This window comes from Alosa sapidissima, chromosome 12 (genome assembly GCF_018492685.1).
Source record: "Alosa sapidissima isolate fAloSap1 chromosome 12, fAloSap1.pri, whole genome shotgun sequence".
NCBI lineage: Eukaryota > Metazoa > Chordata > Actinopteri > Clupeiformes > Clupeidae > Alosa > Alosa sapidissima.
In genome coordinates this window covers 19,388,007-19,412,425 of record NC_055968.1, presented here as the reverse complement: position 1 = coordinate 19,412,425, position 24,419 = coordinate 19,388,007, and the positions used below count along the sequence as shown (strand labels likewise).

Below are 24,419 nucleotides of genomic sequence, written 5' to 3'. Positions count from 1 at the left end.
ACACTTTATTTTTTATCAACACCATCAGGCCGTTTTTTAAAAGTAAATGTTCCAATCAATAATCCAGGCAGCACGTTTTCTTCTCTCTCCTTCATTTTACAGTCTAATTTTTACTGACTAGAACGGCTCGGGGTCAAAGGTCATACGGAATCGATTAATCTGCACTAATTTTTTTTATCAGTTATTTTTTCTCAAATTAATTAATCGAAATTAATCAGTGATTTTGAAAGCCCTAATTTTAATTAAAAAAACATTTAATGTCAACCACCCTAATACATTGCTCTCCATACCAACAGGCGGCGATATACACAGCAAAATGCTCCACAAAAATAACCACTATCAACACATCCGGTACATAATTAAGTTCTTGAAGGTACGAGCATGTGAAACATGTGATGGACTTTAAACTGTGACTATTCAGTTAAGTTCATCCGGAGCGACTTACCTCGTGTGCCTTTTTTGCATATTAATATATGGTCGCTCACTTTGTTAACGTTTGCTGAACACATTTCATCGCTTTCCAGCCTGCTGGCAAGCAGTGGCTAGACAGAATGCTTGGGCGAGGATGCCTGTCCAAGCTTACATGGGGTGTTATTCTTAGACAAAGGTCACTTTTGTAATTCTTCTCTGTTCATTTAGAGGTTAGCGAGGTTTAGTGTGTCTTCGTGCTTACTGGTCTCATGAATAACATTTTTAAAGGATGCATAATCAAGCTTTTTCACTCACTAGCAAATTGGCTATGCCAGGTAACATTAGCTAAATTGCTAAAGTCTTGCAGTAGTTAGACGTAACTTTAAGATATTAAGTATTGTGTTACGTCTCCAATCAGATCCTTCCAGATCTATCTTTACACAAGCATTAACCTAGATTCTGTCTGTTTGCTGTGTCCCGTGAAGCAAAGTGTCAGGTGTTAATTCATTCTAGACCTCCCTTTTCTGAAGAACACAACGTGTATCTTTACATCTCTAAAACATGTGTCGACCTCTAACTTCTGATGTGTCTATCATTAATAATAACTCTTTGTGATTTTGAGATTTACAATGGAACCTAAAATAACCTCTTTAGTCTTACTAACAATGGCACTCTCTGTTCCCGTGAGACTCTATTCTTACCAGAGGATAACAATCATGAGGTTATTTGTTTTCCAAAATCTAGGCACGTTAGAGATAGATTTGTGTGACGGTGAACGCTGAATTACACCTTGTACAATGGCGCTCTCCTGTGTACTTCTGCAGGATGGGGAATTTGTCATCGTCAACATCCGGAGCTCTGTCAGGCACATCATGTACTCGGTTTGTTCAGGTAGGCTTCATTTCAATTCATTTCATTACAAATCACACATAAGAGAGCAGTTGTTTCATTTACGAGCTATTGATGTAAATGTTCTTGTTTCCACAGGATGTGGTGTCTCATAACTGTGTTGTCATATTCTCTAAAACATCTTGCCCATACTGCAAGATGGCCAAAAATGTGTTCAATGAAATAGGTGCGACATACAAAGTGATTGAATTGGATCAGCACACTGATGGTAGACAGCTCCAGGAGGCTTTGGCTCAAATGACAGGTGCAAAGACGGTGAGGATTTCACTCTGAAATGCCTAAAGCTCTACACTATACCCTACTGGCTCTCTTTTTGTTGGTGTAAATCTGACTGTAGGCTTTGTTTAAAACATATTGGTTATGACATTTTATCTTAAAGCTTGAACAGATTCTGCATGGCTTTTAACCTAACATGTCTTAGTACAACAGCACACTACCATAAATGTATCATTATTATATTTTATTATCCTGTTCTTCACAATGCTAATAGAATGCTCCATTGACTTGAATGGGAACATTCTACCAGTCAATTATATTCATGTAATTACCGCTGAAAACATAATGACAGCTGTCAATGGCAACAGGTTTTTTGCTTCTGATTCACATCTTTCTTATCACTCCGCAAGTAGTCCGATCACCTCTTGCAATGGAACTTCATTCAAAGTGACAACAGACGGTTGATCAGCTATGTTATAAAGAATGTTTGATTCAAGTAAAGTGTGTGTTGCGAACTAAGCTTATTTGATTCTCAGCAAAAGTCACAATGAAGCGGTAGTAAATAAATGTAAAGAGACATATCATGTGAAGTTTGTTTTTCTTGTGCTGGCAAGAAGCCGGATAATACGTGGGATAATGTATAAGAATGTCCCTTCATGGTGAAGCAAGACGTCTCCACTGCGTGCCAGGGTCCGGTTCGTCCTGTCGGGACTTATTTTCCCGATAATGACCGGCGTTCTATACATTATCCCTTATCACCCGGAGAGAAGAAATACTCTTTTCTGATTGGCTGGTGGGGTGGCTATTAATTCTGAATTACGCGACACCTATGAAGTAGATCTGGTAGAAAAGTGTAATCACGTTCATATCATTGCTTATGAATGGTAACTATAACAACCATAGGACGACGGTTAAGCCTGGAAGCAGGCTTCGCAACAATGGAATCAACTGTAAACAAGCTAACTGTCCATGCTATCGCTGTTAGGGCCAAAGAAAGATGTACAACAAACTGAACAAGTCGACTTCTTTTTAAACGGAACCGCTTGTTTCCTTTGCATGCTATAAAGGCATGAGTATTGCCTGTAGTGGCAACCGGGTGATAAGCGGGATAATGGCCTTGAGGTGCCCTGTTATATGGAATTGATGAACTTGGGCGGAGGAAACTCTGCCTCCCCCTCGTCCATTAATTCCGTATAGCAGGACACCTAGGCGGCCGTTATCCCTTACATATATTATGTCATATGTTATTATTATACTATTCATTGCCAATTCACCTGTAAATGGTTATTGCATTTTACTTCTATTACTTAAATATGGAGCAATATCTGGTAGGAGGAATTTGAAGACACTGACAAAATATGGCAGTTTTGTGCCAACAGAGCCATAATATACAACCTGTATTTCATGTATTTATTATTTCTTCTTATATTTATATTGCTGTCAGCTGTTCTCTCAATCACATCAACATGTTCCAAGTCTCTTATATTCCAATTCAAATGAAAGGTCAACCTCTCTCTTTGTGATGAGAATATAGTCAGCATTTTAAATGACAAAATCCTGTTTTATTTTCTGGCATATCAGGTTCCCCGAGTCTTTATCAATGGCCAGTGCATCGGCGGAGGCTCAGACACTAAGGAGCTGCACCAGCAGGGAAAGCTGCGGCCATTAATAGAACAGTGCACCCAGTGCTGTTCCTCAGAGGGCTCTGGCTCCGGCTCCAGCAGCGGGTAGCCTCTCTCCAATCATAATAAAATCATTCACTAACTTCTTGTGACATGTTGCCCCAGCCAGAGCAATTATTTATTAGATGTGGATACTTTTTCTTTTTGATGTAGTGTATATTTGTGTTAATTTTAACTGTAATGCATGACATTAGCCTACCTCATAAATCAGGGATGTAAAGCTATATTTTAATAAATGCTTGTCCAACAACATGGCTTGTGCATCACCTTTTCATCTAAGTTGTACTTGTTTTCTGGTTATGTGGACAGAGGTCATGTTAGTGGCAAACAACTGACTTTGTAATAGTATTTCGATTGCTATTGTTATTTTACATGATGTACAATAAATATGGTGGTAAGACATGTAATATGACTATCTGTTTAATTGGATGGAGAAGATTCATATTCGATTTACAGTATGCATTAAACTTACAGCTTGCATGAAAACACATAAACATGGATTAATCTAACAATGCAAAGCGATTATGCACGGACATTCCAATTTTGTCGTAGCATACTTTTTTTATATATATATATATTTATATAGGGAGGGAAAGTGAAAACCAGCGCCCCAAGTGGTTGCGTTCCTATCGAAGAGCAGCTCCAATGTTAAGTCCCATAGACCTATTTTTTTTAAAAATACTGTGAAGCCAAATCAGCGATCTTATCCACCAAAAATATTTTTCAGTGTCTATACAGTAATAATTTTCTAACTGTGAAAATGTCAGACCATATTTTGCCTTATTTAAAAAAATCGAAATTGCTCCTTTTGTTTCATAACATGTTACCAGAGTAGCATGGTTTGTTTATTAGCCTGGTTAGCATTGCCACTTAACACTTACTGCCAGCTCTTCGTGTGAGTAGAAGCAAGCACAACGCCAGTTATCCAGACATAAAGGTTATCACCACGCGGTTTACACCACCTTCCGTTATTACAAAAAGATGTAAGCCAGTTAAGCAAATTGCTGTATTGATCAGTTAGAGATTAAGCGCCCAAACCTGTGACATCACATGCAACTGTAGTTTGTTATCACCATGTTACGACAAAAACTCAAAACAATTCAACTGATCCTAAAAATAAGGTATGACCACTTGAAGCAATAGAGGTGACCCCAGTGCCTAACATATGGAAGGCATTAAATTAAGATCCCAATGTGCACCGAGATATATTTTTTCTAAAAAAAAATCCCATCCCCTCCGCTAAACTCTAGGAACGCAACCACTAGATGGCGATGAGATTACTTTCCCTCCCTATATAAATAAATAAATAAATAATATATTTTTTGTGGAACGCGGTTAGGTGTGACGTATTCATTGAGACTTTCTGAGATTGGTCAAAGATTTCTTAGCAACCCGAAAAGCCTGTCGGGAATTATGCGGCGTGTTTACTGTGTAGTTATCCGTGACTGTTTGGTAAAGCTTAGCTGAGCCCGCCTATACAATAGTCTTATCTCGCATGAATAACGGTTGTATTGAAAAATTAAATACATCCCTAAAATGGCCGGAAGCGCTGGAGAATGGTGTTTGATGGAAAGTGACCCAGGGGTTTTCACAGAACTGATAAAAGGGTTTGGTGAGTCAATGTGGACATCCTGAGCTAACGGCTAGCATGGCTAACAGTTTGATTAGCAGGCTAGCTCACTCTTTACATGATGCTAGATTGATTGATTGACTGATTTACTGACATGCATTGCGTGTATACTACATGTGTTCTTTGAGGATGATTGAATATCTGCGGTGTTATTTGCCCGCCCATGTTTGTAATGTTATTGTTGGCCTCAATATTTTTTTCCAGAGAACCGCATAATGATAATGTAACGTTAATGTAGCCTGGTGTAATGTAGCTAACATCGGTCAGATGTAACGTTAGCTCTGTATAGCAGACTAACTAGCTAATGTTAGTCAAAGGGTGACTCAGGTAAACCCCTTTACTCAGGTAACTGTTGCCACTTAGCTGCTGACCAGGGCAGCAAACGGTGTGTCTCAAAAGCGTGTATCAATTTCACTGGACATATACAAATTATTCTCTTAACACAAATGAATCGCTAGGACTAGGTGCTATTGCTACTAATGAGGTAGTATTGTTAAACTCACTGTTGTTATTCATGTTATAATTCAGACTTCTTTTGTTTGTCTGTTGTGTTCAACAGTCTACTATTATTACATTATTCAACGTTGAACTTCAATTAAAACGAATTTCCATCCCTGCTAAGAGATTTTGTTAGATACATGAAGATGGCATAGTTAACCATTCCTACCCATTATCTATAGGGTGTAAAGGTGCGCAAGTGGAGGAGATATGGAGTATGGAACCAGAAAATTTTGAGAATCTGAAGTGAGTAAATTCAGCATTCATGTTTGCTTTTTATGCTGTGAGATGCTCTCCATCAATACGCCATGTTGCTGCCGGAACAGTGCTTATTTTCATCTTAGTGACCCTGTGTTGTCCTCACTTGCAGACCTGTTCATGGACTGATTTTCCTTTTCAAGTGGCAGCCTGGTGAGGAGCCAGCTGGCTCAATTGTTCAGGACTCAAGACTTGACCACATATTCTTTGCCAAACAGGTAGGCCTATCTGGTCTTTTAGGCCTGCCAACACTAACTCAATAGCACATTTAGGATTTCTCCTTTAAATAGTAAACTTTGTAAGTTAATTTCTAACTGATTAGGATAATTAAGTTACATGTACTTATGTAATAAACTAATACTTTACATACTTTAGATTATTGCCATTAGTTAAATAGTTCAAACATTTTCATTTTATTGGTTTGTGGGGTGCTGATTTTGTTCTGTTGGACTGCATTTACAGGTCATAAACAATGCCTGTGCAACCCAGGCAATTGTCAGTGTGCTATTAAATTGCACACACCAAGATGTACTGCTTGGAGACACATTGGCAGAGTTCAAAGAGTTCTCACTGAGCTTTGATGCTGCTGTAAGTTTTTGCTCTGAAAGATTTTCATGTGATTCAAACATTATTTTGTGCCCATAAGAGACTACAAACTGTATTTGAAGGTTTTTGCTTGAAATTGTTATTAGATCTGTTTGCATGAAACAAAATTGTGGCTTTTGGGGGGTGGATAATTGTTCTTGTTTATGTTTGTTTCAGATGAAGGGCTTGGCTCTGAGCAATTCTGAAGTAATTCGTCAAGTCCACAATGGTTTTGCCAGGTACAGACCATTCGTTGTGGAAACAATACATTCACAGATGTGATATCATTACATAACAAGGGATATGCATTCAACTGTTTTCTCACTTGCAGACAACAGATGTTTGAGTTTGATGCAAAGTCATCAGCAAAAGATGAAGATGCCTTCCATTTTGTGAGCTATGTCCCTGTCAACGGCAGACTCTATGAGCTGGATGGCCTCCGTGAGGGACCAATAGACCTTGGTATGTTGACGAACTGAATTTAGAACGTTTTTGGTAATCTCTAGTCATACTTGGGACCGTGTCCTGAACATGGGATAAAGCTTAGTTCTTGGCTAAAAGAGAATTTCAATGAAAGTCTGCATTGAAAAAAGTTTTCAGCACTAGGCCATTACAAAGTTCTGTTAATTAGTTTGGTCTGATTTTGAGGTTAACATAAAGTTATGTGTAGACTCCTGAACGTCTGTGGCTGATAACCAGATTAGGCTTAATTGAGTCCATACCCACAAGTTGCCCCCGTTCACTTTGTTACTTTTTCCCCTTAAGGTGTATGTAATCAAGATGACTGGATTAATGCAGTGCGACCTGTCATTGAGAAAAGAATACAGAAGTAAGTATGTTATGCGGTCATGTATGTAAGGGATAATGGACGACACGGTGGTCTGTTCACAGAAGTTAATGCACGGTCGAGGTTGTAAAACGGCCCCGACGCGAAGCGGAGGTAGTAAACCTTGTAGTGCATTAACTTCTGTGAACAGACCACCGTGGAGTCCATTATCCCACTTATTCCACTGTTGCCACTTGCGTTGTGTTCATTTCCTGTTACAATTTAAACGTTTTAATCGCTAAAACTGTCTTGTTTGTAGAACTAATTTCTCAACTCACAGGACAAACTGCCGTTACTAGTTCTAAATGGATAGTTGCTACGGCCAAAGGCCAATCGTTAATTCTATCTCTCAAGCGGGCGTATCCCAAGATTCTGATGAACTTTAGCTTTGAAACATCGCTTTTACTTAGCCTGCTGTCATCCATCTAGCTAAAAGCCACCTCCGTCATATGCTACAATGTTGCAATGTTCTGAATGTCTGCATTTTACAGCTCGGATGCAACGTGACAGTTCATTTAAACTTCACAACGAGTTCGGCGAATTAATATACAAGTGTGATACGGCCAAAAAAATGGATCTACTTCATAGGTGTGCAGATAACATACGGTTAATGGTCGTTCTAAATTACGTAGGACAATGGGAAATTCAACCAAGCAGTGGAATAATAAGTAATAATTCTACTTTATCTACATACTGTAAGTGTTACCCTAGCGAACCATGATGGCACCAAAATCCTTAAGTGTGTCTCACTCAACTCCCTATAACCAAAGTCCTTTTAGGCAAGTCCCTCCACTCGGCGGCCATATACCAACGTTTTATGGGCACTCATCGGGCACAGTCTTTGGGTCGAACTGCGCGTGCGCAAGGCTTCACGACACCAATCTTGCTCCAGCGGCGAGATCACAACACATGATTGGCACGATGTCTTCACAACACCCCATATGATTGGCTCAATGTATTCACATGTCAACGTTTTGCCGAGGAAGGGGTTGGATATGTGTAGACAACGGCCATATTGGCGTGACAAACTAGCCCCATGCATTTCTATGGAGTATTTTTTGAGTGCTGTGTCTCCTCATTAGAAAGTCTCTGCTATAACCTGATGGGCTGTTCTCTCCATCCCTTTGTCTTTAAGGTACAGTGAAGGAGAAATCCGGTTCAACCTTATGGCCATAGTTTCAGATCGTAAGATGATCTACGAACGCAAGATCACAGAACTCCAGGCCCAGCTCACAGAGGTGAGACCTCCACCGCCGACAACACAACTGCCACAACCCAGTCCTGTGCATCCTTGCATTTCTCATCCACATCCACCTTAAATAGTAATTCAGTAAATCACAAGCTTCTTGTGCAGTTTTTTAAAAATGTTGTTTTTATCGTGTGAAATTTAATTATTGACACGGCGTACTAGTCATGCACTATAACGGCGAGAGAGAGTGCTGTAATTATAACTGTCAGTTGTTTAAAATTCATTACTGATCTGATCTGTGTTTATGAAAGGAATGTCCATATGAAAGCAATGTTGGGGATGCATAAGAGGGGTGGTGAAACACCCAGAGATGTTTTAGATCGAGTCTCTGTCATGCAGGAAGAACCCATGGACACTGACCAGAGCAGCAACCTGTTCAGCTCCATCCAGTCAGAGATCGCTAAGTACCAGCTCCTGATTGAAGAGGAGAACCAGAAACTGAAGAGATACAAAGTAGGTCCTGATTCAGAGTGATGTTGCAAAAGAATGGGATCGAGGATCATTTATGAATTGATTGGGTTGGGAACTCAAGTATTTGAATCGAGTGGAATTGATCAGAAAGATCTGGAATGGCGGCCTGAGAAGCACTGAAATTGAAGTTTTAAAAATCTATTAAATTCAGATTTTTAATGGTATTTAATTATGCCTATCCATTCATAAACTTAATAGCCCACTGATTATTGCAAACAATGTCAAGTAAAGATGCACAAGTTCACCTATTTTGAGACTTTCCAGAACAGCAAGGTTGAGCAGTCATTTCAATTAGCTGCTCTAGATTGATCTGTTTGTAATATTAAAGGGGAACTATGCAGTTTTTTTTTAGCTTAATTTACCTTAACTAAATAGCTAAGGAGTCATTGAAATGCTTCCCCCTAGCGCCTGTGAGCGGAAAAAAACACCCTTGCAACTTTGGGCCGACGGGCCAACGGCCTCAGAGACAGGAAGTCTTGCGGATTAGCGACATGACAAATTGCTTTACTGCATTACACATACACACCAGGCACCGGCTAGAACAAGGTAGCGATGGAGTTTCTCATACATTTGTCATGGCAGAGCCAGCAGAAAGAAGCAGAAAGCGAGTAAACCGTTGTCGGAGGAAACAGGGAAAGAGGAAACGCAGGCTGACAGATTGAGAAGTGTCATAAAAGATGTACTCTGAAGCTGTAGGGGGAGCTCTGCAGAGAAACCTGCGAGCAAAAAGCGAGAAAACGGCAAAGAAATGGCCAAAACTGCATAGTTTCTCTTTAAGGCCTTACTATTTATTTACAAGCATTGATCCACAGACATGTAAAAGCTGTTAAATATTATGTTTTTGAATATTCTGTTCAGACTTACAGCATAGGCCTGGAACAAAGAATAAACATATATATTTTTATACATCAAAAATGACTATAGAGCTCAACAGTTCAGCCCCCTTTCCGTGAGGGCTTACCGCCCGGAAGTAAATTTTCCATTCATTTCTCCCATTGACGTCTGGATAAAATGTGTATATGAAGAGTTTTATACCAGGCCTTTGGCTGACCAGCTAGTGACCTGTAATCATAAAACGGTTCATGTCAAGCAAAAAACAAACAGAAAAACTAAAAGAAGGCAAAGGTACAAGACTGGATTCTTACTTCCGGATCGTAAGGCGTTTGTGACTGAGCTCTATAGGAACCGGAATCGATAAGCAGAATCTGAATTGGAACTGAAATCCAATGATACCCAACTCTATGAATTGATAGTTAGGCCATCAAATGTCATTATAACTTTGCATTTGAGGAGGGAAGAGGATGTATGATCTCTTAGTATTGTTTTAAATGTTATTCTAAGCCGTCATACTTTTCTTCAGATTGAAAACATCCGAAGGAAGCACAACTATTTGCCTTTCATTATGGAACTACTGAAGACACTGGCAGAGTATCAGCAGTTGATACCCTTGGTGGAAAAAGTAAGTATGGCAGGTCACAAACAGAATTCATTGCAGCTATACTGAGTTGAGTGCCTTATATGTCCTTTACACTAGAGGGCAGTATACCCACTCTCTTACTAGCATATCTGGTGTGGGATGGAGTGATCCTCACTGAGTAATTACAGTGCATAAAAATGCACTGTTCTGTTATCCAAAGTCTTTTTCTTCTTTTTCCCTCTAAATATCTGTTTCTAATTCAGCTTCAACCGTTTAGCATAGAAACTTTGTAATGTCGGTCTTGAAAAGGACACTTGAGCAATGTATTTTGTAAACTTTATACTTTTTGAGATTTTGACAAAAAAACAAGCTTATTTTTCCCATAGACTTTGCATTATCAATTTGACATGAAGGGACAATTAAACTGATTTGCACCTGTATCAACTGCCAGCTGCTCAACTAGGCTCCCACAAAGGGCGAATAAACTGATTTGCACCTGTATCAGTTGCCATCTGCTCAACTAGGCCAACTCTGTCTCTTTGTCTCTTTACATTCTACAAGGATATAAGGCACCTGGCTCCACCAGAAAACAAACCAGTGAATTAGAGCCTTTAGTGCAAGTAGCCCAATGCAAAGACGCACCTCCATTCATAGACACACCTATCATTGTCAATAGGTGATCGATCGTCATCTCAAACAGTCAGATATTCTTCTTCAGAATCAGGCCCTGTTTAGACGACAACGATGCAACCGGTGATGTTTTTCTGCGTTTGACCCTGTCGTTTAGACGCAAACAGTAGTTTTATCTCCCCGCAAACAGAGTTTTTAAAAACTCCGGGCTGATTGTTTTTTTGGGAAAACTCTGTTTGTTTGCGTCTAAAGAGGTACAAACGGAGATTTATGTGACGAGGCGGAGATTTTTAGTCGGTTTAAAAGAGGAAGTCAGGGTTCCTACGCAGTATGGAAAACCTGGAAAAGTATGGAATTTGATTTTAGTATTTTCCAGGTCTGGATAAGTATGGAAAAAAGAAACAAGGGTATGGAGTAATATTTGTGTTTCCAGACTTGCATTTGCAGTACTAATCACTTCACTCAGGTCATAATGAACCATTCCTACTGTTGTGTAGCTTAACTGTCAGTCCCCATCGTCAAGATGCAACAAAAGATGACCCAGCTAAATGGACGAATATTAAGTGTCACTAATCACTTCACTCAGGTCATAATGAACCATGAAAATATCCGGCCACGTGTAAACATAGCCTCAGAATAGGTGAATAACAGATCCAAGACTTCATCACACTTTTTTTTTTTTTTTTTTACCTTGTGTAATTTTATCCAATAAACATATTCATATACATCAATATAACATTTTCATTTTCAAGCCCAAAGTTGTTTACCACATCTGGTAACCCAATATTAAACACAAAGGGAAGAGAAAAAAGAAAGAAAAGAACCCACATACCCAACAATAATAAAACATGTGAACATTTTATTCACCATTTGGTGTATATCTACTGCAATTTGCGCAACACTATTATCGCTTCCGTGTCGATACAAACATGCACTGTTCTTTCATGTGCGATTCACTACTTCCTCTAGACTTTGGCTGTCATGTTTGGGCTTGAATCGAAGCTCTGGATGTCTGCCATCTTGTGGTAGACAGTACAAATGAGATTTAACACCGTATTTGAATCTGTCGTTTTTAATCAGTGTCGCTCTTTGTCGCAACAGTTTGCTACTTTGGCGCTTATTAAGATTCAATAAACTATCCATTAAACTATCTGCCTACCAACATCCATTAAACTGTCTATCAATATCCATTAAACTATATGCCTATAAACTATCATTCATTAAACTTTTAACAACTTTTAAACTATCTACATTCAACTTTTATACTGTCTACTTTTAAACAACTTTTCATTAAACTATGCAACTACCATGTCTATCCTAGCAACACCTTAGTACCCATCTCTGCATTATTGTGTGTTTTAATGATACATTATATTTTACATCACTATTCTTGCATTTTCATGCACTGGTAATTCCTTTGGAATTATATTTCTAGTTAATAAATGATATGCAACTATGTGCTTTTAAGATGCTTTTAAAATCTTCCAGGAAGGAATTGTCAATCAGTAGATCTCATTCCACAGTCTGTAACTTGTTTTGTTCTTTTCCCCAGGCGAAGGAAAAACAAAGTGCCAAAAAAATCCAAGAGGCAAAGTGATATCTCATCATCATTGTCACGTTGTTTGTATGAGTGAACTTGTGTATGTGAATGTGTGTGCGTGTACGCATATGTCTTAAGAGAGTGGTTGAGTTAATAAGACCTTACTGGTTCACTCTCCCATTCCCTGTGAGCCACCCTCCACCCCCCCCCTTCCACAACCCCCCCCCCCCCTTCCACAACCATCCACCCAACACTAGTACAGGGAGTAGGACAAGCACTCTGGACGGTCGCAGTCATTCTCACCTTAATGTTCATCCACCGCAAATGTATGCATGCCGGAAAGAAAGATAATAAACCTGTATTATTTTCATATGAACTCCATGTGTGTTTTCCCATGTCATGACTACACTACATAAATCACATCAGGTCCCTTACCACAGGTGCCCACCAAGCACCTAGATTATGAATGCAGACTGCATGGTGCTTGATTAATACACCTGTGGAAAGGGACCTGATGAAACCCATGAACCAGGAAGACTCTTTTTTTGGTACCCTGACTAGAGCACTTGGTCTTGAAGGGACTGATATCTGTGTCACACATGAAAACCTCTAAAAAGGTCCACTTTCAGTTTACTGATGATAAACTCTCTTGCTAAACTGAAATCCTGTACAGTTATCATCTAGAATCTAGAGGCTGACACAAACAGAGAGCAGCGCGACCGGTTCCCTCTCCGCAGATGTCGAGAGAGGAAGTGACGTGGGCACACTGTGGTCAGACTGAGACATGCTCTGACGCGAGGCCCACGTCCACAAATGTGTTCATGCACGCACACACACACATTGACCTCCGCACCTGCGTTGTAGTCACACATAACCCATTCAGGGTTATTTTTAGAGTGGCTAGCCAAGTGTTCTGATCACTATCGTACTTTAGTACTGGAAGTATTGCTAGTATAGCTAGCTAAGTATAGATTACATTAATGGGATTCCAGTTGGATAAATAAAAATGTTCTGGTCCTGATCTGTGTTTTTAATTGTCAGTTGATGCACAGAAATGTATGTTATGTAGATCTATTTGTAATATTTTTTCTGTTTTTTCCTCTAAGTAAAGGAGTTTGAAAATTATCAATTTGAATGTTTTAAAAGAGTGTATGGCATTCCAAAGGAGATAAATGAATTGACTGTGTATCTGTATACAGCCCGGTATTCACATATTGGGTACCCGTTTTCCTTAGTGTTTTAGGTCCAATCTTTCGGTTTGGGAATGTGTCAACCTCTAACATGTTTATCATGAACGTAGAAGCTGTATCATGCCTGCTAATCATATTGTTTCATCTGTGTGCACATGTGACATGCAACAATAGACAGTTATTGTCTCATTTCAGTTTTCAATATGCTACCTACTCAACCACACTGGGTATTTTAATAGTGGCACTAGATGAAGGAGACAAGAGTTTCACAATATTTACTTGAAATGAGTGCAGTGTCAGCCTGCTTTGCCAATTTTAACAATAGGGCATTTGTGAGACACATCAACAAACATGAATTCATACCTGAAGCCATTTGAAAGAGAAAAAAAAGTCATCACCTCATGCTGCCAAGTGCTCACTTTTTCCAGTCATTAATGTGGCCTGTGTAGTGTGGTGGTTTGCTGCCCAGATAAGGTGTACCAAAGCAGCATGAGAAGGCAACCACAGCCAACAGGATAATGCCACATACAAGCATTTGTGGAAAAAAAAAACCTTTTTATTAAAACTATACTCAACAAAGGTCTTGTCCTATTTGCACCTTTTTCCAGTACACTGAAGTGTCAGGCACTGTGTTATGTACTCTTTATTTAATATTCTTGGTCTGCATTAGTGGACGAAGGCTACTTTTTTTTCATTCTCACATCTGTTGTATATCAGTTTAGTGGATATGAGCTTTGCCGGTGGACAGAAATAGTCAAACAGGGGAGGTGTCTGTTTATTGTCGCGCAGTGCGATGAGCTCATGCGTATGAAGCGAGTTGAAAATAAAGAAGAGCCGGAGCACCTGCGTGTTCTCAGCCTTTCACAGACATCATCGATGTCTGCTTGCATCTGACATTGAGCGTGTTCCAGTTTGTGTTCTGGACAAAGATGCGGTCAGCAAATGTGTTTAGGGGTAGCAAGAGAAGGACATGCACTCAACCCGTTTAAATTACAGTATTTCTGTTTCTTATCTCAGTCATGCATTAAAAGACATGTGGATTTATTGACTTCACTGGTGTTAATTGTACTTGAACACTGTATGTATAACCTTTCCATCACACTGACTGTTTTGGTCATCATATGTGTGATTACAAATATTTCACACTTGCAGTCCATAACATGTGGTGCAATTTCCCAGTAAAACTGTCATCGTCTGAAGCTCATCTAACCTTTGGGCAACCTGATCAGTTTAATTTATTTATGTCAGCTAAGTGATGTAATAAAAACAGAGGCAAAATGCACATTTGCTCTGGCCTTTTTTTAGCCTGTGAGTTGCAAACTTGCAGCACAAACAGTTCTGTTTACATTTACAAATTTTTATTGATGGTAAAAATACAGTCAGGTCCAAACATAAAACTTCTTTCATCCAAAAAGTGCTCTGGCAGTCCAGCTGCCTCAGTAGGATCAGGAGGATTGTGGGGGAAACCATAAAAGGAACTCTCCTTGTGTCCTCTTAAGTGGCACTGGCAAGCAAGTATTTACCACTGACCCTGGTGAGTGTAAACTTGAACTCTGTTGATCTTGATCTAAATGTGAAACATTATGTAAAGAAAGTGGCCAAATGGTGCAATGGAAATAGCATACATCTATGTAGTTATGACAAGGCAACAGATAAAGCATACATACTTGGCTATAAAGCATACATACTTGGCTGTATTTACATCAACAAAGTCACCTTCAAAATACTTCCATATTAAATAAATAAACTTATTATATTACAAAAACACATTTTGCAGGGCTGTTTGCTGGATTAAATGTTGTCTGGTCTCATGCCATAACTCAACTGATCACAGACCACATTCAACAGTGGCAAGAGGGGAAATGTCCTTTGAGAGCTCTTTCCCTCTCATAGCAAAACAGTCAACATCTCATTTTGGGAATGTTACCCCAAACAAAAAGTCCACCAGTTGCTGGTAAGTCTTTGCAGGACATCTTGTCAAATGCTCCCCAAAATTTGAAAAGTCCATTTAGCTACAGATGTCCTCTCTAGGTTTTGTTTGGATGTGCAAACATGGCTCCCTCTGCCTTGCTGCTGTTTGAAGGTCACTGTAGAGAGAGGAGAGGAGGAAGCGAGGATGGCAGTTGTTCTCCATCAAGCTGTACACTTTTGTCTGGGCAGCAAGGAAGCATGAGAGAGATGGGTTGTGTAGGGACTGTTCAATGGCATCTCTGGTGTAGAAGTCCAGGTTCACCTGAAAATCATACAGAAATATCGAATTGGCAAAATGCTTTGTTTGTTCTAGATGTTGTGGATAATGTGGACATAGGTGGCAGAGTTAAAACAGAGACTTTCTAATGAGGAGACACAACACTTACAAAATCCTTCATAGAAATGCATTGGGTTAGTTTGTTACACCAATATGGCAGTTGTCTACAAAAAAAGTTGACGTGAATATATTATGCCAATCATGTGTTGTGATCTCGCCGCTGGAGCAAGGTTGGTGTTGTGAAGCCTTGCGCACGAGCATAAGTGCCCAAAAAGCGTTAAAATATGGCCACCGAGTGGAGGGATTTGCCTAAAAGGACTTTGGCTAAAACTCACCTCTTTCGGTGATTCACATTTGATGAACTGCTCATAGATGCTTCTGGCCCGAGATGGAAGTTTGTTGGGTGACTTAATCTGCATGAAGTCTTCACAGGCAAGCCAAAACTGTAAGTTCTCCTCACAAAACTCTGACTTCAAGAACACTTCGAAGGCGATTCTCCCATCTACATTGAAGGGGAAGAAGAAATCTTATCAGACCTAAGCAGACCTTTGTGAATAATCTCAAGCTGCACTCTGATCCAGTTCCATTTTAATGACGAGCATACTGTACCTCACACTGAGGAAGTGCAATGTAAACACCTTGTACAAATGAGATAAGGAAAGATGATAATAACTGTGTATTACTCACATCGACTACTCAGCAGTTTGTCCAGTGACTGGGCCCATTGGTCCAACTCATCAGTTGTTGGCCTGAGCAATGGAAAAAAAAATACATGTGATAAGATACACAGAAATGAATTGCATCATCCACTATGACTTGGCCATGCACTGTTAGACACATTTATAAGTTAAGGAATGTTAGGGTTAAGGTAATTCTACAAGGCACAATAACAAATGTGTAAATATGTTTTTGACTTACTTGTTCAATTTATTCCTTGGTGAAGTTGACTTCTTTAGTAAATGGCTTAATCGAGTCCTCCAGTTTCTCTTTCTGTTCGAATTAAATATATTAAAGGAATGAGTCTAAAACTGGACAGATCATTTCTGTTGTGTGTATAGTAAACCCTATCCACTGTGCAAACATTTTAACAAATACTCTAACATGTCATTAATTATGTTAAGCAATGTCAATTGCTGTTCATTTTCATATGGGATGGTATCATAACCTACATCAGTTATAGATTGAGTAGTTACTCAAGTAATTACGATTGATGAATAAGAAAACATTATATAACAAGTATTTAAAAGTCCATAAAACAAATCACTTACTTATTTGCATTTTTGTCCAAATGAATGTCGGAGCTGTTCATACACATTACACATGCCATCTCTCTCAAACACACATTGGTTTCTCTCATGGTTCAGAGGCTGCTCAGGCACTGTTGAAATCAAAGCATGATCTGCCTCGCTGTCATGACGGATATTTATTCACAGCCCTGCTACGTCGGCAAGGGTTGGTCAGGCCGCATGGGCCGGATCTGGCGTTCTGATTGGTTACTTTGTGTAAATGTTTCCCTTGGTGTACTCTAATACCCACAGGCCCGTACTCACACACACACCCCCTCACACACACACGCACACATACACAGAGAGAGAGAGAGAGAGAGAGAGAGAGAGTTAGGTACGAGGTAATCTGGCAGGATCTGGAACCGGTTATAACTGGCAGCGTTATTGTAATATTTTGTAAACTCACTGGCTCACATTTTACTGCGGACTGTAAATAGACTCAATCCCCATGTGTTAAATAAGAAAATTGAAAAATGCACTCTTCGGTGTACATTTCAAATAACCAGATTATGAATAAGTATTCAGTGTTGCCAACATCATGAAAGACACCTATTTTTTGTAAATAAAAATGACGTTTACTTTGATCAACTCAGCACACCCTAGACAAACACCTTGAGGGCTTTTAATGACACAATATCCGTTTCATGTATATAAGCAAATAGGAATGTTATCACTCATCAAATCAGTTTGAAGTTCCTCAAATGCATTTCAGTGTCTATTTTAACCCATCTCTGTCTAAATTTGGAAATGTTATGTGAATAATAGATAGATAGATAGATAGATAGATAGATTGATAGATAGATAGATATACTTTATTGATCCCTAGGGGAAATGCATGAGTGGCATTCATAATCTGTCCTGACAGACGAACGTGATGCTTTAGGTCTTTCAATTTTGTGTGTTTGTATGTGTAAGGGTCCTGTCGTGTTTTGTTTTCCCTGTTTAGCGTTTTCCTTCATGGCTGCTCCTCTTGTTTACTTCCTGTGTCCTGTTCCATGTGTTCCTTTGTTTGTTTTGCCATGTGTTTCTGTTCCCTGTGCCTGTGTCTCTGCCCCTCACCTGATCTCGTTAGTCTGTTAGTTTAATTATGGTTTCCACCTGTCTCTTGTTTTACCTTGTTCATTGTCCACCTGTGCCCTGTTACCCCTGTGTATTTAAACCCTCTGTTTCCCCTCAGTCTTTGTCGGTTATTAGTCTTATTGTGTTGCACACGGTTTGTTCAAGGACTGAATAAAGAATCTTGTAATCCCAAGGTTGCCGTGCCGTGCCGTGCCGTGCCGTGCCGTGCCGTGCCGTGCCGTGCCGTGCCGTGCCGTGCCGTGCCGTGCCGTGCCGCTCGGCTTACCGTGACAGTATGGTGGTATTTTTGTTCTCAGGTATAAGTGTGTATATATACTCTTTTGATCCCATGAGGGAAATTTGGTCTCTGCATTTATCCCAATCCGTGAATTAGTGAAACACACTGCACACAGTGAACACACAGTGAGGTGAAGCACACACTAATCCCGGTGCAGTGAGCTGCCTGCTACAGCAGCGCTCGGGGAGCAGTGATGGGTTAGGTGCCTTGCTCAAGGGCACCAGCCGTGGCCTACTGGTCGGGGTTCGAACCGGCAACCCTCCGGTTCCAAGTCCGAAGCGCTAATCAGTAGGCCACGGCTGCCCATAAGTAAGTGGTAAGTTTGTGCACACTTTTAGACCTGAATGATATCTGTCTTTCTTTGCATGTAGGGGATGTAGCAGGTTTGACACTGGAAAATGTTGCCGTTTGCATAATGGACATGCAAATGTGGATTTGAATATACCTCATCGTTGGGGCAATAATGTTGGTGCAAGTATTTTCATATTGCAGTCAGTAAAGAGATCCTCTACTTTTCATGCAAACTTATTTTTATGTTCTTGGCCTGTTGATACTGGAGTAGAGGATGCATGACAAGAAGCCTCCAAATTATGCCAGTTAGAAAAAAAATCTCAAGCTCTCTCTGTGTTCCTCACACACTAAATGATCGCCAACGATGTGTTTACTTGCTCACACTCGCGGTGCCTTCAACACTACATCGATGAACAGTACGTTTTTGCAGTTGTCTTGCACATTGCATTTTAGACAAACTTTAGACACACTTAATTTATAATGGCGTCAAACCATTTTGTGATGCAGTATAAGCCGCCATTGTCACTTTAAAAAATACAGTAAGAGTGGAATATTAAGGTAATTGATACAGTAATATCACATTTGTGTTCATATAGGCTACAGTATTTTTCATAAGGACATACATACATACATTAATGTTCTGACACTGCAAAACTTTATGTAGTGAACTGAAATAACACATTCACATTTTTAGTATTTATATGCATTTATAGAATATCTGTTGAAGCCTGTATCATATGAAGTCTATCTATATTGTACTGATAACAGAATCCATTATATATTGTACTGATAACAGAAATAATGTATAGCATAGTATAGGTAACAGTAACTAATTCAAAGAAAGTACAACAGTCACTGACATCACCAGCCATTTCTTTTCATTTCCCATGCTAGATAGCTTCTCAAAGGTCTGCTATACATTTGTACAGATGGCTAATTGGGCCCTTGCATTGACCTTTGCAAAACAGTATTCTTCTGCTTGCACAATAGCTTCTTGTTGCTACTTCCGGATTGCACTGGGAGCTTGTGACATACTGCTTTCCCCATTGCATTTTGCATGACAAAAGAACAAAGTACATTTACTGTTGCCCATGAAAGCACAATGTCGCCAGGTCATTCGCTTTACTATGCATTATATAGATAAAGATGGAACAAAAAAGATGTTTGAAAAAAAATTAACCAACTCTTTCACATCTGCATTTTGACTCTCATTTTCATTTTCAAGACCAGGTAGAGGATTAGTTGACCCTGAACAAGTGAAGTGTCAAATAGAATGAGATAGTGTTCTTGCTGTGTTTGTTAGGGCAACCCTTGTCTAGGCTTTTCACAGTGCGTACCAGGCCTGAACATCAGTTTGACTACACAAAGCTGTAAAAATGTATTTCCCTGTCTGCACACAGTTGTCCCTTCTCGTTTTTTATCTCTTTGCACACAGACTTGTGTGACGCAGGGTAGTGTGCGCATTGACCTCTTGGCTGTGTTAAAAAGCAGTACTGTTTTCCTCATAGACACATGGTCTGTTATGTCCTTCTCATGCTATGTAAACAATGGTCTACCCTGAAGAAGATAACCACTTGAGTGAAGCCAAGTTTCCACTAAGAACACTGACTCTGATCCAGTAAATGTGCACAGTGCTCTGGTGATGGCTGTGGGGTTTCCCGTCAATGAGGCTTTGCCCTGCCCAGGGATTCCACAGTGACCTGACAGGACATTGAGTACATTGGCCCTCGTCCGCCACATTAATCTCTGGCACAAGCTTTAAGTGAGACGAGGACAGACCTCCTAATTCAGTTAAAGGAATTCATGTCAGTGCTGGTCATTCTTTTGGGTTGTTATTGTCTTCATTGTCCATTGTCTGTCGTGCTGTGTTCATTAAGACTGGTTCTCATACTTTTCATGATGTCTTGTTCAGACAATATTTTCTAAACGTATCCTTTTTATGTTTTAAAGGTTTGGGTCTTTGTACGTCAGCAAAATGAATGATGGCTTCTGTACTTATACAGTCATTGTAGTCATTATCTTATAAACAACATGCATTCTTTCAAACTTTTCCCTTTCACGTGTTTCATACAGCCAATTGAAAAAATATACCATAACTAAATGTCTCCATTGCCAGATATAGCTTAGATGATGTGAAATATCAGTGAGCCCAATGTGAAACAGGGACATTGTTACCAGATACTGTTTAACATTCTGGATTGATAGTTATAGGAAGAAGAGAGGCTCCCCACAAACTTCCAGTTAATGAGTGTGTATGATTTATGAGAACTGAAACTGCTGAACAGAAACTTCAGAAATTCCCTCTTCACCAATTTATGGTTCTCTCATCGAAAATGAAAACCAAAAAAAGTTAATTGTATTATACATTACATTATCTTTATACTTTACACAAGAGAGTAAATAGCAGTAGTGAAGAGAAGAATGTTTGAGGTGCCCTGTCATTCCTAAGGGAGGTGTGGAGAAGTGACTTGATTTTCCATTCATCTCTTCACATGGTGTAGTCAGTGACACAGAGATGTCTCAAATGTCAGTTTCCTCTTTTCAAAACACAGTGGAAATTTCAAAAAAGCTCTTTGAAATTAATCATGTTTGTTGTGACAAACTGACCATGAAATTCCCCAAGAACCACCCCCTCCACGAAGCATCAGTGGTAATTGATGAATAAGCATATGTTTCAAAATAAATTAATCTTTATTTATAATTACATCTCATACACAGAAACACAGCAAAAGTCAGCATCCAACCAGTGGCTGTGGGTAATAAATAGCGCTACATTCATGTACAGGGTGGAATCTTGACACTAAATCTTGCCACCAAATCAGCACTTTCCATTCATATTTGGCAGTAAAATTGATTGAAAAATGTCCACCTCAGTTTTAAATATTATGACACTTTAGTGTCCAATCATTAAAGTATGTGCATGTAAGCCAAACAAAATACTTCAAACTCTGACATCAGTGAAGCACATTCTACTGTCACTAACTCAGATCACTCCATCAGGTCATAGTGCTCCTCCTTGGGGAAGAAGGACAACAGTGTTTATAAAATGGCTGTTTTTTTTTTTTTTAGTATTTTTTAAAAAAATGATAGAGGGTAATAATGAATAGTCATGGTTGCAGGCATGTTTTCTCTCCTGGTGGCTGTGACCGCTCCGATTAGCTGATTACAGTAGCTGCCATGTGCTGTGGCTTTGCAAACCACCGGATGGGCTGCAGAAATGTTCCTCGTCATTATCAGAGGCAACAGGAAACACCTCTGCAAGAAGGGACGACTCGACCACATGCTCCAGGCCTTCCAGGCTGCAGTCGCACTCGACTGCAGGGCTGACAGCCCTCGAGTGACCGGTTCTCCCAGACTGAAACTGTCTCAGCCACCAACCATCAGCTCTGGACCTGCTCAGGGGCTGTCAGCAGCTCTTGCATCCCCATCCCAGCCTCCTTGGTTTCCCTGTCGAGGATCCTGTAGATGTGGCTGTGGTTTAGGGATGGCCCATCAGGATGGTAGTGGTGTGGATCTGTCTGTTTTTTTAAAGGGGTATTGCTCTGTCTTGTTTTTCAGCAGCAACCATCTGGGTTTCTTGGAAACCCAATGTCCAGTTCTTTTGTTTTTCTGTCGGTGTCGTTTTCTTTCGGCGGGGGGTTCGGAGGGCAGGAAGTGGGGTAGTACTCCTCAGCCTTTGACAGCATCAGTAGCAAGGTTTTCCAGTAAGGTTCTGTACATATCCGACCTCAGGAATCTGGGGTAGGAATCCCGCTCCATCAATCCATACACTATCCTTTGAGCTTCGTCAAAACAATGTATTGTGGGGCTCTTCACGTTCCTTTTGATCTCCTCTCGGGTGTGGTAATCAATATTTATCTGAATGACAAAAAGAAATACATAAACACATTGAGGACACCCCATCTTGTGTCATGTGTGACCTGGAGTCATGTTAGCATGGTGCTGCCATTTGTTAGCTTAATCTTAAGGTATATGCCTGACATGAGTGCAGTGACTGCAGTCCTCTTAGATACCTCTTTAGGAGATTCAGCCTTCACAAACTGTTCGTAGATCTTCTTGGCTTTTGAGCTCATCCTGAAGGAAGATTTGATTTTCTTGTACTCCTCACATGTGAGCCAGAATTCAATGTTCTCGTCGCTAAATTCCGACTTGAGATAGGTTCGGAACGTTGCTAGGCCATCTGTTGAAAACCCATGAAACAAAATAGGTTAGGTGTTAAGTGCTACATTAAAAACTACTAACGATTAGGATTTTTGTGTCACACAGCCTTTTTTGTTTGCCTCACTTTGCAGCTACTACTAGCAGTAGCATGTTTAGGGACTGATGCCTTGAGAAAGAAGTTAGACTCACATTTAGAATCAAGCAGTCGCTCAAGAGACTGGGACCATTGTTGTGTATCCTCTAAAGTTAGCCTCCTGTTGAGAGGGAAAAAATGTCTTTGATTACACGGATATAATTAGTTTAAGGGCAAATGACATTTATGTGTTAAGCTCAGAGTCGAAAAAGCACTGAGAATGTGTCTGTCTAAAAGTAAACCAAGGGTCTTGTTGGACCAAGCTATTTCTTTTACATTGTGTCCTTGTGCCATTTGAGGTAACCCATTTAATTTGGGAATGTTTGAACTGTGAATAGAGCATCTCTCACACTTGACATAGAATATTTGAATGAATTTTAATGCCACCATAAGATACATCCTGGGCACAGTCCCACATATACTTATCCTCTTTGTGGTGGCGTGACAACAGGCCACGGATGGAAAACAAGAACTAAGTTAATTTTGACACTCACGTCTCTGGGGTCGAAGAGTGGGAGAACATACACTGGAGACGGCACATGAAGTTCTTTCCACTGTTGGGATGAAATGGACAGTCATGCTCTGTCTAAGACAAACATTTTTTTTTACACATTCAAAGGAATCCCATTCTCACTGAGTTCATCCATCCCATTAACTCTAAAACCTCTCATCCATGATACACCTACAGTATATATGTCAGCATCTTGTATGGTATATGTAATGGCACATAGAGCTAGCACTAGAAAGTAGGTTACTTATTAAACAGCAAGAGGAATTAAACAACAGATGGAAATTAATTATTCGTAAAAACACTTACATGTTTTTGTTTCTCTTGCGGTCGTCTCTCTCCATGTTAAAAAGCGATGTCAGTGGTTCAGTGATTAAGCTTGGCATGTTAAGAGGAGGAGGGCTTGTGCGGTTAAATCCACCAGCGCATGGTCCTGACTGAAGTCATACTGTGCCCCTGTTGTTGCTGTACAGGTCTGTCGTCTGCCTTCCGCTCCCCTTTTATATCCAGTACTACAGTAGCTAGTGGCTGGTAATGAACATCACTTACTGGTGCTTGACGATCCGCAGCAAAAAGAGGAAGTCTCTCTCTCTCTCTTTCTCTCTGTGTCTGTCTCTCTCTCTCTCTGTCTCTATCTCTCTCTTTCTCTCCCTCCCTCTCTCTCTCACACACTTTGTTTTTTTTCTGACGGAAGCCACATAGGGACGCCCTGGTCTGACGCTAATGCTCACGTTGAGGATGCTCCATATTTCTTCCATGCTTTGGAGAGGACGTAAGCCATCACACCACAAATAACAACAAGAAACATGGGCCCTTTGTTCAAGTTGCCATTCAATTATTTGGCTTCCATCTTTTGTAAAGCATTACTTTTGAAAGTACCATTATTTACTTTACCTATTTACTTTACCATTATTTGACTCTAC

General features: G+C 40.0%; 4 protein-coding genes across 7 annotated transcripts; 2 read left to right on the top strand and 2 right to left on the bottom strand.

The window, feature by feature from the left end:
- The first annotated feature begins 305 nt into the window (after positions 1-305).
- glrx2 (glutaredoxin 2) lies at positions 306-3,625 on the top strand. Of its 4 annotated transcripts, none has more exons than XM_042056627.1 (4): positions 306-373; positions 1,236-1,302; positions 1,399-1,575; positions 3,118-3,625. In XM_042056627.1, the coding sequence occupies exons 2-4, from the start codon at positions 1,237-1,239 to the stop codon at positions 3,265-3,267; spliced, it is 393 nt and encodes a 130-aa protein (XP_041912561.1). In that variant the 5' UTR covers positions 306-373; position 1,236; the 3' UTR covers positions 3,268-3,625. The 4 variants fall into 4 exon arrangements, with proteins under 4 accessions (XP_041912561.1, XP_041912560.1, XP_041912562.1 ...); XM_042056626.1 differs by lacking the exon at positions 306-373 and adding an exon at positions 380-607; XM_042056628.1 differs by lacking the exon at positions 306-373 and adding an exon at positions 400-421.
- Positions 3,626-4,625: 1,000 nt separating this feature from the next.
- uchl5 (ubiquitin carboxyl-terminal hydrolase L5) lies at positions 4,626-12,698 on the top strand. The gene is made up of 11 exons (XM_042057227.1): positions 4,626-4,830; positions 5,529-5,592; positions 5,717-5,822; positions 6,067-6,192; positions 6,367-6,428; positions 6,521-6,651; positions 6,955-7,018; positions 8,151-8,253; positions 8,604-8,717; positions 10,096-10,194; positions 12,335-12,698. Exons 1-11 carry the CDS (start codon positions 4,755-4,757, stop codon positions 12,377-12,379), a joined length of 990 nt encoding a protein of 329 aa, XP_041913161.1. The 5' UTR covers positions 4,626-4,754; the 3' UTR covers positions 12,380-12,698.
- Positions 12,699-14,848: 2,150 nt separating this feature from the next.
- LOC121678050 (regulator of G-protein signaling 21-like) lies at positions 14,849-17,176 on the bottom strand. Its single transcript, XM_042057228.1, has 5 exons — positions 17,029-17,176; positions 16,679-16,750; positions 16,448-16,509; positions 16,096-16,262; positions 14,849-15,745 (listed from the first exon to the last, which is right to left on the bottom strand). Exons 1-5 carry the CDS (start codon positions 17,115-17,117, stop codon positions 15,521-15,523), a joined length of 615 nt encoding a protein of 204 aa, XP_041913162.1. The 5' UTR covers positions 17,118-17,176; the 3' UTR covers positions 14,849-15,520.
- A 4,190-nt stretch (positions 17,177-21,366) lies between these two features.
- On the bottom strand, positions 21,367-24,027 carry LOC121678396 (regulator of G-protein signaling 21-like). The gene is made up of 5 exons (XM_042057924.1): positions 23,806-24,027; positions 23,483-23,542; positions 23,045-23,109; positions 22,708-22,874; positions 21,367-22,552 (listed from the first exon to the last, which is right to left on the bottom strand). Exons 1-5 carry the CDS (start codon positions 23,880-23,882, stop codon positions 22,364-22,366), a joined length of 558 nt encoding a protein of 185 aa, XP_041913858.1. The 5' UTR covers positions 23,883-24,027; the 3' UTR covers positions 21,367-22,363.
- Between the last annotated feature and the right edge of the window lie 392 nt (positions 24,028-24,419).

What these genes read in the sequence shown, in the direction of transcription:
- glrx2 (XM_042056626.1), top strand. Translation starts at nt 552, where the DNA reads ATGCTTGGGCGAGGATGCCTGTCCAAGCTTACATGGGGTGTTATTCTT. An exon ending in GGTGTTATTCTTAGACAAAG is followed by an intron (nt 608 to 1,235) that starts GTCACTTTTGTA and finishes GTACTTCTGCAG; the next exon opens with GATGGGGAATTTGTCATCGT. An exon ending in AAATGACAGGTGCAAAGACG is followed by an intron (nt 1,576 to 3,117) that starts GTGAGGATTTCA and finishes CTGGCATATCAG; the next exon opens with GTTCCCCGAGTCTTTATCAA.
- uchl5 (XM_042057227.1), top strand. Translation starts at nt 4,755, where the DNA reads ATGGCCGGAAGCGCTGGAGAATGGTGTTTGATGGAAAGTGACCCAGGG. An exon ending in AGAACTGATAAAAGGGTTTG is followed by an intron (nt 4,831 to 5,528) that starts GTGAGTCAATGT and finishes CATTATCTATAG; the next exon opens with GGTGTAAAGGTGCGCAAGTG. An exon ending in ATTGAGAAAAGAATACAGAA is followed by an intron (nt 7,019 to 8,150) that starts GTAAGTATGTTA and finishes TTTGTCTTTAAG; the next exon opens with GTACAGTGAAGGAGAAATCC.
- LOC121678050 (XM_042057228.1), bottom strand. Translation starts at nt 17,117, where the DNA reads ATGAGAGAAACCAATGTGTGTTTGAGAGAGATGGCATGTGTAATGTGT. An exon ending in CCAAGGAATAAATTGAACAA is followed by an intron (nt 16,510 to 16,678) that starts GTAAGTCAAAAA and finishes TCCATTGCTCAG; the next exon opens with GCCAACAACTGATGAGTTGG. An exon ending in AATGTGAATCACCGAAAGAG is followed by an intron (nt 15,746 to 16,095) that starts GTGAGTTTTAGC and finishes TATGATTTTCAG; the next exon opens with GTGAACCTGGACTTCTACAC.
- LOC121678396 (XM_042057924.1), bottom strand. Translation starts at nt 23,882, where the DNA reads ATGCCAAGCTTAATCACTGAACCACTGACATCGCTTTTTAACATGGAG. An exon ending in CGCAAGAGAAACAAAAACAT is followed by an intron (nt 23,543 to 23,805) that starts GTAAGTGTTTTT and finishes TCATCCCAACAG; the next exon opens with TGGAAAGAACTTCATGTGCC. An exon ending in AGGCTGAATCTCCTAAAGAG is followed by an intron (nt 22,553 to 22,707) that starts GTATCTAAGAGG and finishes TTTGTCATTCAG; the next exon opens with ATAAATATTGATTACCACAC.